The sequence below is a fragment of the Pinus tabuliformis genome, chromosome 1_1 (assembly GCF_031772625.1).
Source record: "Pinus tabuliformis cultivar Carrire ecotype Pingquan chromosome 1_1, CPIR1, whole genome shotgun sequence".
NCBI lineage: Eukaryota > Viridiplantae > Streptophyta > Pinopsida > Pinales > Pinaceae > Pinus > Pinus tabuliformis.
Genome location: NC_142297.1, coordinates 127,544,345 through 127,554,759, shown reverse-complemented (window position 1 = coordinate 127,554,759; position 10,415 = coordinate 127,544,345). Strand labels below are relative to the sequence as shown.

At 38.1% G+C, this 10,415-nt stretch overlaps 1 protein-coding gene across 1 annotated transcript in view; it reads right to left on the bottom strand.

Annotated features, from left to right (window-relative positions):
* Positions 1 to 1,041: 1,041 nt before the first annotated feature.
* Positions 1,042 to 10,415, bottom strand: part of LOC149211973 (uncharacterized) — a 30,516-nt gene continuing 21,142 nt past the window's right edge. Inside the window, exon 2 of the mRNA XM_089390519.1 lies at positions 1,042 to 1,564. Within this exon, the coding sequence (XP_089246645.1) occupies positions 1,272 to 1,564 (293 nt within the window). The 3' untranslated portion in view covers positions 1,042 to 1,271. The remainder of the gene's footprint in view (positions 1,565 to 10,415) is intronic.

Here is a 10,415-nt window from a genome sequence, read left to right as displayed (position 1 = left end):
ATGGAAGTACATTCAAATTTGTTGTTGTAGGCATAGAATTTAGCTCAAATGCACAAGCTCTTACCTAATGATGAACTCTCTTCTTAGTACATGTAGCCAACTACACCAACCAAGACTTTGCATGCACTTCTTTTCTCAAACCACACTTATCAACCAAGTCAAGGTTAACATAACTATAATTAGATCCATGGCCAATCAAAATAGAAACAAGTTGACCATAAAGCTTACCTTCCATTTCAATAATGGATGCTTAGTGATCTACTTGCTTGTTGTCCACAAGTGCATAAATTTGAGGAATGTTATGCCCAACAACCCCAAGTGCCTCCTGAGAACTATTGATCTAAGGCCTACCACCCCGGTACAATGGAAAATCCTTCTTGCAATGATCTTTGTCACATATTCAACACTACAACGGTCCCCTACCATCACCTCTAGTCTGCGGTTCTCTAGGCTGTGACCCATGGCCCTTCTCAATTACATTGAACTTCTTGTAAGGAGGAACATTTTTTTTCTCACTTTCATCGTGGGGTCTTCCCCACTTTGGTGCCCCCTTCCCTTTAAATTTCTCATTTCCTTTCAAATCACGCTTAGGCTCAGCTTTGCACTTTAACTACTCATAACAACACTTCAACTTCCATATGACCTCCTCCAACGATCTAGGCTCATCAAACTCAATCCGGTCTCTATATGCTACTGGAAATCCACTGATGAATTTATGAATCTTAGCCTTTTCATCATTGAGGTAAGGCGCATATCTCAACAACTCCAAGAACTTGCTATTATATTCATCATCTATCAAAGAACCCATCTGCAGCTCATAGAATTCTTTAGCTCTATCATCATAATATCAAAACAATTTTAAAACATACTATGAACCCCATAAAATTATATAACTTATATAACTGTAAACAAATATTTAAAATGAAAATCTAATATAAAAAATTTTATTAAAAAAGAAAACCAGAACCATGTATTATGTCTTACTCTAACAAAAATATTCACCTCCAGCATAGAGAAACAAAAATATCCACTACAAGAATATAAAACATAAAATTACAAATTCTAAAAATTGCAATTAATTTGTTAGTTCAAGTAAAGGAATCAAATCATCCTCCTTTGCTTATTCGCATTTGGTCACTGAACCACGCGGGGAAAGATTTAGCCAAAACGCAGGAATATTGACTCTCTTTTAAACTACTAAAGCCGATTGTTTTGTCATAGTTATATAGGACGCCATAAATATTTTTATTTGTTAGAGGAAGAAGAGAAAACTACAGTTCAGCCGTGAAGGTTATCTGTTCTTTCTTCTGTTGTCCTTTTTTATTCTCTCTCTGTATTTCCTGGTCGCAGTATGGTTGGATGTGGGAGCACAAAAAACCATTTGACACTTTGATACTAGGTTTTCGTCCCTGAATTTTAATCTCTTTTTCTTTCTTCCAGATTTTCTTCTCCCTGTTTATACGCTGCTTTCCGAGCTCTTCATTTTTCTTACCCTTCGCCGGGCTTTCCTCTGAGTGTGTTCTATCTAAATTGCCATCCAGTCTTCTGCTTCTACCACTTTCTCCTGCAGTTCAACATTTAGAAAAAAAATATGAGAATTTGTTACTTAATCAAAATTATATATATATTTTCTTTTTAAAACTACAAGATGATTTCACACAAATCTATATTATTTTTCCATATCTGAGTCTATGTTGATTTCAGATTTCAGTATGAAGTTAATTTGCAAAATCAAACCCATAACCAAAATTTGTAATCCACAAGACTGTAATCTAATTATTTATCTTTTGGTTCTTTTTTACATATATTTTAATTAATTTTATCTGAAATTCAATAATGATGTAATAAAGTAGCAAATTTAAAAATCTGCATAATTAAAATACTCCAGAGATACTTTTCATATATTAGTTAATGTTTAATATTGATTATTTAGTTAAAAGAAGTGAATGTATTTTATTTTTGGATTCTAATTTGTAATTAAAATTTCAGGTTCATAATTATAAATGTGATAAATATAATGAAAAAAAATAAATTAATGAAAAATTTAAGCATTGTACAATTTTTTTCAAAATTTTGTCTATGTTTTGATTTTGGAGATTTTGGGGCTTCCCTTCCGTTCATGAAAACTTATCTTTCACGTTTGTCAAGTATTATTTTTGTTGTTTGTTGTCGATTTTACTTTTTTTTGCATGCAGTGATTGTGATGACTTGATTGGCTTGTCTTGATGATGACTAAGTCTTGTTAGCAACAACTAAACAATTTCTAAACACAAGTCATCTCCTACCCCGATCTTCCTCCAACTGTCGGTCTTCCCTTTAGGAACTACAAAATCCTCTATCACTGGAAATTGCAATATGCCTTGAGGATCAGAACTACACAAGCTTTGAAAATAGGCAGTCATAGAGCATGCAAATTGTCCTATCTCTCTCTCAGAGTGATCAAGATTGCTCAATCCATTGAAACAGTGAACTGCACAATCCATTGTTGCTAGGAATTGCATGGTTCCTTCTATTAGTGTGACTGCATAGTTTCCCGGAGTAAGCTAATGATCATCCCTAGAAAATAGGGAGTCCACAATCATTTTTTCCGTGGAGAAAATTCGTAATATTCATTAAAGAAGATCACATATTGTAGATGCATGAAGCATATGCAGAAACGTGGGCAGAGCCACTTACAAAAATACTCCAAAAGAAGTATTCAGAAATGCCCTCAGACAGGGCAGCAAATAAAAGGTATGAAAAACCCCAGCAAATCTGCAATACAGTGCCCAAAATATACCCCAAAAGGCCAATATTGCGCCCCTGAAAAAACAGACCTGAAGAGGCAACCCATCCTATTACAAAAATAAACAACAAAAAAGAGCAGAGGTGCAAAAATGGCACCAATGCACCACAAGATGTAAAAGCTCCTGTGGAATGAAATTGAGAACAAATAGCGCTAAATCTGGCTGCCCAAACAAGAAGGAGAGGCACGAAATGAGGAAGAGAGTAGCAAAGGTAGCCACTCTTACCCCGCCCCCTCAAACTCTCAACTCGAATCAGACGAAAAATAGAGGTAGAAACACTGCCTCAAACATCCACAACAGCCTGCAGAAAACACCAGCGAAATTAGCCATAGATGCGGCACGAAACAGTGCAGAGTCAGAAAACACGTTGTTGTTCCCTCAACACGCCAATGGATAAGCCACAGCCAAAACAAACCAAACTGCTGCTACGAAGGAGAAGCACCCACTGGAGCAGAGGCGAGACCGGGGGCAGAGGTGGCAAGGACAGCCACCTTGCCCCCGCTTAGAGAAAATATAAAAGACCAGAGATAATATATCCCCCACCCACGCTGCTGCCAAGGAAGACAATGTGCCTGCGAGTCGAGGACGGAGGAGAAACTCTGCGGCGTCGTCGGTGGAACCCTAGCCTCTGCGGCATCTAACCCTTCCTCTGACCCGCTGCGTTCAGAGATTGGAGTCCACAATCATTGTTCGACAAGTGGCACAAGTTTCTATTTTCGATTTTAGACAAGTGTCGCTTTTTCCTTGATTTTAGGCATGTTTTTCATAAGCCCTCACTAATCTAGATGGATATTGGTGGCCACCCGCAAATTCCACTTGGACCCCCACCATTGCTTCTTTCAATTTTCAGTTTCCTTCATTGTAGCTGACATTTTTTTGGAAATCTACCGCCAGTGATTTTCTGTCTAAAATCGTATTTTCCGTCATAGTCCTCAGAGAGATCTTTCCAATGGGATATCATATGCGTCAAACAGAGATAATATGACCAAGTTGCAACCCTGGGAAGTTGGTTGTCCAACTCACCCCAACAGGGCCCATAAACTCTTGGTGTTACATCTCCTCGGGTTAGGGTTTTGGTTGTTTAGGGTTTGCTCTTATTATTCAATAATAAAAAGGCCCTTGAGCCTCATTGTAAGGCAGTTTAGAGGCATGTAGCTACCACATCTCTTCTCAAAGATAAGCTACCATCACCCTAGCTTATTTATTTCCATTCCTGTTTGTAAGCATATTTCAGTATTTTACATTAATGAAATGAAGTATTATTTCCGCTGCATCTCTGTGTTTATGGTTATCTCTGTAATTTGTTGTGTTCCTGTTTAAATCTGGATCACTAACCTAACTCCGTGGGGGGCTAGATCTATATAATAGATGCTTGTAGAGCTCATTTGCACACTCGACATTGGATCTCTAGCCTTCCCCACGAGATCAAGGAGCTTTCGACTTAGTTTGCAATGTTTTTCCAGGTAAGTTTTTCATGTGTCACTTTTTGTTGGTTTTTAAGTCACTTTTGCTTCTATGAGTGTTATTTTTCTAGTTTACTTTTATGGTAGTTGGAGTTTCTATTATTATTAGCTTGTACAAGTGTTGTTTCAGTCTTTTGTTCAATTTTTACAAGTGTTGCATCACCTTCTTGTTTTTTTCCTACTGTTACACAAAAATATCGTCACCATGATTATTTGCAGTCAGTATGGGTCTATCATCACTTGTACTGTCCTCCTAAGCAAGTCTAGAACCTCAGCTCTTCAAATCAAGCTTTGGAAGTGGGAGAAAGACATTAAAAATCAATGTAACTCTGGTTCCGCACTTTCTCTCATGGTCACTTGCGGTCCCGCACCTTCTGTGTACAAAAGCTACATACCTACCCGCTCTGTTCCTAACGATGCAGGTGCGGACCCCTGTAAAAGTCAAAAGGCGCAATTTTTATCTTAAAAAACTCACTTTGGGTTAATTCTAGAGTTTTCCAGAAGGAATTTTGACGTGGATTGTTCGCTCTGAGGTGGTTCATGCATCCCAAAAGAGAAGGAGCTAATCCCTTGACTAAAGGAGCTATCCCTTTGAAGGAGGGCTTTATCCCTTTGAAGGAGGACCTAGTAACTTCCCTCCATTGCACTATAAATACAGGCATTGGGGTGAGGACTAGGGAGGTTAGAAGCTGAACATTTTGAGGGTAAATGCTGGTGAAATCAAGACTCTTTGGTTGAGCTTGAGAGGAAGGATCACATACCTCTTGGTTCCATTGGAGAGTGAGTGAAGCTTGTCAAAGTAGAGGAGACATCTTGTCAGCGTCAAGGCAAAGGTTGTAAAGTTCTTCTTCTTTTGAATTAATACAATCAAACTCATTTTTCTCAACAAGTATCTTATGTTATTTGTTTCATGAACTCCTTGACTTTCATGTTAAATATGTTTCATGCAATTAGTTTTTCAATTGGTTTTTCAGGTGCTATTTAATTTGTTTGCCTTGTTTGTGTTTGCAGATTCACGAAGAGGAGCTCATTTGGATCAAAAGAGCGAGGGCATCCACAAGCTTGCGTTGGACCAAAGGTAGGCCCTAGAAACCTTTGTTTGCTATTGTTTATTGAAGCATATTTAGAGAAAGATAGTGTCTGGTTGGTTTGCTTGTCGTTAGGTCTTCTTTAGATTTTAGGAAGGTCTATCTTGTCCGCAAGATCGACCCATTCCGCGCGACAGAATGGCGACCATACTGGGGAACTTGATTGTTTTCTTTGTCTATACTTTGACTTGAGAAACTGTATTTTCTGTTTCTGTTTTTGACTTGATGATTGTGGGATTGGGTGTATTTAGTTAATTTTGAGTTAGTTTTCATTTTTCATAGTTTTGGGAGAGGTACGCACCCTTTTAGTTAAGCACAGTGCGTACTTGTACGCACTTTTGCTTTGTGCACAGAGCGTAGACGCACCTGTGTAAACAGGTTGCCTGTGTACCCTGTCAAAAATTTGAAGAATTTCAAATTTTCCTCTTTTTTATCAGTTTAGAATTTGTTTATAAGTTTTAGCCATTGCCCAGACCTGCTTGTTCCCTATCAAAAACTTTCCTTGGTTTGATTTCGTTAGCATTAGGGTTTTAGGTGGAATTCCTAGGAATTTTGCTTGTTGGGTTTGTTTTTCGTTTTGGTTGTGTAGTGGCTCTGAGCCTAGAAGACCTAGAGACCTCAGATTACCTTGGTGTCTACTGGTCTTCTTTTGAGTCTGACCATTTATGAAATCTCCCCTTGTTGAGGAATTTGCTTTGAGTTTTCTCATTTCAAAATTTCGAAAAGCTTGTTGTTGAAAGTTTGGAATTTGCATTTTTTCAAAAAGAAAACGAAAGATTGGTTGTTTTTTGACTAATTGTGATTCTGCATACATTAGTCCTTAGCTCACATTTAGCTAAGTAAAACATCCTCAAAAAGACTTTTAGTAGGCTTTAACTTCAAGTAGCTTTTTATAGTTTGTAGCTCTCAAAGTTAGTTATTTTCATTGGTTTTGAGTGTCTTTTTTACAAAATATAAAAAACAAAATCTCTTTTGGAAAAGTTTGTCTTTTGTAGTGATTGTTTGCTTTGAAAAGAAAAAGGAAATTTGTGTGAAATAGCTAGTTGTCTCGTTTTGAGTGCTTTGGAAAGGAAAATCTCTTCTTTTAATTTGTTTAATTGATAAAGATTTGTGTTTACAAAGTAGTCGCATTTCTCAAACTCTTTCTTAAGTTTAGAAGTTCATCGAAGAGAAAATATTGTTTAAATCATCCTAGGTGCATCTTTTTAGTGATTTCGAGTCGAGTCTTTACACCACGAGTTTTATCTCCACCACCTCTTGACTTAAACAACAACCACTAAAATTAACGCTTAAAGTAAAATTCACCTAGTAACATTTTATTTCTAGGGCTCTGATACACCAACTTAGCTTAGGCTAGTGTCTTGGAGTAGGAGAGTAATTAACTCTCCAAGACAGTAAAAACAAACAAGTAGTTGTATCTTGTGGTAGGAAGAAATCCAATTGTTGCATTTATGCTCTGGGAAAGCTCCTCTTAAAGGAGAAGCACGAGATCGTGTCTGAACCAGTGTGGGAATCAATCCTTCCTCATTGGGAACGACGCCAGATATTCACGTATTAAAAACGGTAAACCTCGAATTAACCATTGTCGAGGAGCCTGGGGTCACTTGTTGGTAAACCTTGGATTATGTCAAGGAGCCTTCAAGGGGATTGAGCTTGCTACTCTGCCCTTGCGTGCGTATCGGATCGTAGACTATTCCCCCAGGTGTATTTGTCTCAGTTGGTAACCTTAGTGGACATATTCTTTAGGATTCTTCCTAAGGTGACAGTGTTGGGAAGATCCCACTGTACCTGGAGCAGACGTCGGCTAAACTCACTTGGATTTTTTGGGGGGTTCACTTCACTCGAGACGGTTAAGTGGAGGAACTTGGTCTAGTCTATTCATTAAGTAGGTTATCGGGGTAACTGTTCCAACCGCCATTTCTGTACTGAATTCTGCGACGTTGGATTTCATCACCAACTAGTGTTTTCGGTCTGGAAAGTTACTGTTTGTGTGTGTTTTGATCTCTAGATTCTTTAGGTGTGTGATTCAAATTTGTTTGGTTCTTTAGAGGCTTTAGGCGTTTTTCATTGAGATTTTACTTTGTTTGCGTGTGAAGTAGTTAAAAGTTTTTAACTGTGGCTAAATTACCAAGACAGTCCCGTAGACTTCGGGGCCAGTCTCCTGAGTTTGTAGCCGTGGCTGATTTACTGAGGAAGTCTCGTAGACTTCGGCGCCAACCTCCTAAAGAAGTCCCGAGCCATCTTGAAGGCTTGAAAGTCCTCGTAACTGCTAGTGGCAGTAAAGTTGGTTCACCTGAAGAAAGAGAGTCTTCATTGGTTGTACATCCTGATTACCAAACTCTAGAAACAGGTTATAATCCTGAATCTATTTCGGTTTCCGAACTTGTTGGTAGCTTTTCATCTACTAGTGATATAGGTGAAGAACCTGAGATATCTGAGCATGTTACTCCAACATCGGGGTTTGTCTCTCCAACTTCTAGTGGTCCTAATTCACCTAGGGTAGAAAGAGTAATCACCGAAAATCTTCCTTCTAGTTTGATAGCTATTGAAGAACTTGCTCCGGAAGAAGAAGTAGGCATTCCTATCCCTGAAAATCAACCTATTATTGATCTAAGGGAGCGTGAATCAATTTTTTACAGCCCACCTAGAAGTACTACTTGGTATCTTTCTTTGACTAATTATTTGGAAAATTCAGTGTTAAGTTTTTCACCACCTCATACTCCTTATCCTAGAGGTTTTTATACTCCCATAAATATGTCAGATCAGTCGTCCATGTTTACTCAATCGCTTGAATCTTTTTTGTACGGTGGTCCTTCTATTCCCGCTGGGTATCAATCACTTTCTGGTACTTTTTCGGGAGCATCTCCTCAACCCATTGAACAAGGGTTATTCACTGGAAGCAATTGTGCAAAGCCGTTGAGCGTAGAAGACATTCTTATGATGTCAGGTTCGATTCCCAATTCTCAACCTCAAGGTGGCCAGTTACCGCCTGGGGGGCAGCCTCATTTAACACCTGGGGGACAACATCAAGGTACACAATTTGCATCTGGGGGGCAACCTCAAGGATAGTACGTGCCTACGTTACAATATGTTCCTCAAGGTCAACCCCAGACTCAATATGTACTCCAAGGTCAACCCCAGTATCAATTTATACCTCAAGGTCAACCCCAGTATCACCTACCAATAGTTATCGTTGTTGGGCCTTTTTGTGCATGCGTGTTTTTCCTTTTGTCGGGCCAACAATAACTCTACGAATGAATTATGTTTTGCATTAAGGGAAAGCATGGATATATACAAAGAGAGGGAGACTATTGGGTTTCATCTCCCAATGTCTCTTCATCTTCCAATTTCTTTTATTTTGATATTTACAATATTTACATGGATTTTCCTAATCCATCAAGTGTCAACAGTGCCCCCTTAATATCCAAGGATGTTGGTGAAGCCAAGCATCATTCTGAATCTTTCAAACTTCTCTCTTCCAAGTGCTTTGATGAAGATGCCTATAATCTTCTCATTTGTGGAACAATGTCGTAGGTGGATTATTTTGGCCTCAACCTGATGTCAAATCAAATGATACTTTGTATTGATGTGTTTGGTTTGATCATGGAACTTTGGGTTCTTGGCCAAGTTTATTGCAAAAGTGTTTTCAATCAAAATAGGAGTTGAATGCACTTATTTCTCCTGCAAATATTCCATAATTTTCCTGAGCCACACAATTTCCTTGGTTGTTTCAGTTGTTGCCACATATTCCACCTCAATTGTGGAATCTACTTGAACTTATTGTTTGCATGAGCTCTAGGAGACAACTCCTAATCCAAGACTCATTACATAACGTGAAGTAGATACTCCAGTTTCTTTATCTCCATCAAAATCTGAATCAAAGTATCCAATCAAGTTGAAGTCATCCACCTATATATACTTGAGTCCAAAGTCTTGAGTTCCCTTCAAGTACTTTAGAACTATTTTTGCGGCAGACCAATTACCCTCACAAGGCTTTTCCATAAACCTTGAGAGAATTCCAACAACAAATGAAATGGTTGGTCTGGAAGTAATCAAGTAGTTTGAGACTTCCTACGATTTGCCTATACTTTGTTGCATCCTCAAATTCTTTTCCTTTAGTGGATGTGAGCTTTAGATTTTGTGTCATTGGAGTAGTCAAAGGATTTCACTCAGTCATGCCAAACATGTTCAATATATATCTAGTGTACTTCTTCTAAGAGAGGAATATAAACTTCAGATTTTGGGTTACTTCAATTCAAAGATAGTAGTGAACATAGCCCAAATCTGTCATTTCAAATCATTTCCTCAGTTATTTTTTTATGGATGCAATGTAGTTCTCATTGTTCCCTTTCATCAAAAGATCATCTAAATACACCACAAGATATACAAATGTTTTTCCAGCTTTCTTGACAAACAGAGTTGTATCATCAAAGATCATAATGTTTGAAATTGAGTTTCAGAAGACGCTCATTCAATTTTTCATACCAAGCTCATGGTGCTTGCTTGAGGCCATATAAGGATTTTATGAGCTTGCATACTTTTTTTTCTTGAGTCTTCACAACAAATCCTTCTAGTTGAGACATAAAAACATTCTCTTTCAGATCTCCATCCAAGAAAACAATTTTTACATCCATGTCATGGACTTTCCAACCATTCTGAGTTGTGAAGGTAAAGAGTGTCTGGATGGTAACCCATTTTGTTGTGGGGGCAAAGGTCTCCTCATAATCGACCCCTTCCTTATGTGCAAAACCTTTTTCCACAAGCCTAGCTTTATGTGTGTCAAGTGAACCATCTGCTTTATATTTATTCTCGAAGACCCACTTGCAGCCTATTGGTTTGACTCCCAATGGAGGATCAACCATCTTCCAGGTGTCATTCTTTATCAAAGTATCATATTATTTATGCATCGCTTCTTTCCATTCATCATGAGAAGAAACTTATTTGAATGAATTTGGTTCAAAATATGTAGACAAATTTAGTTCAAAATCATAAGAAAAATCCATATCAACAGGTGAATCAAGATCATCTACATCACCTCCATTTTGTCTTCTTGAGCTTCTTGTTCTTTCTTTCCAACC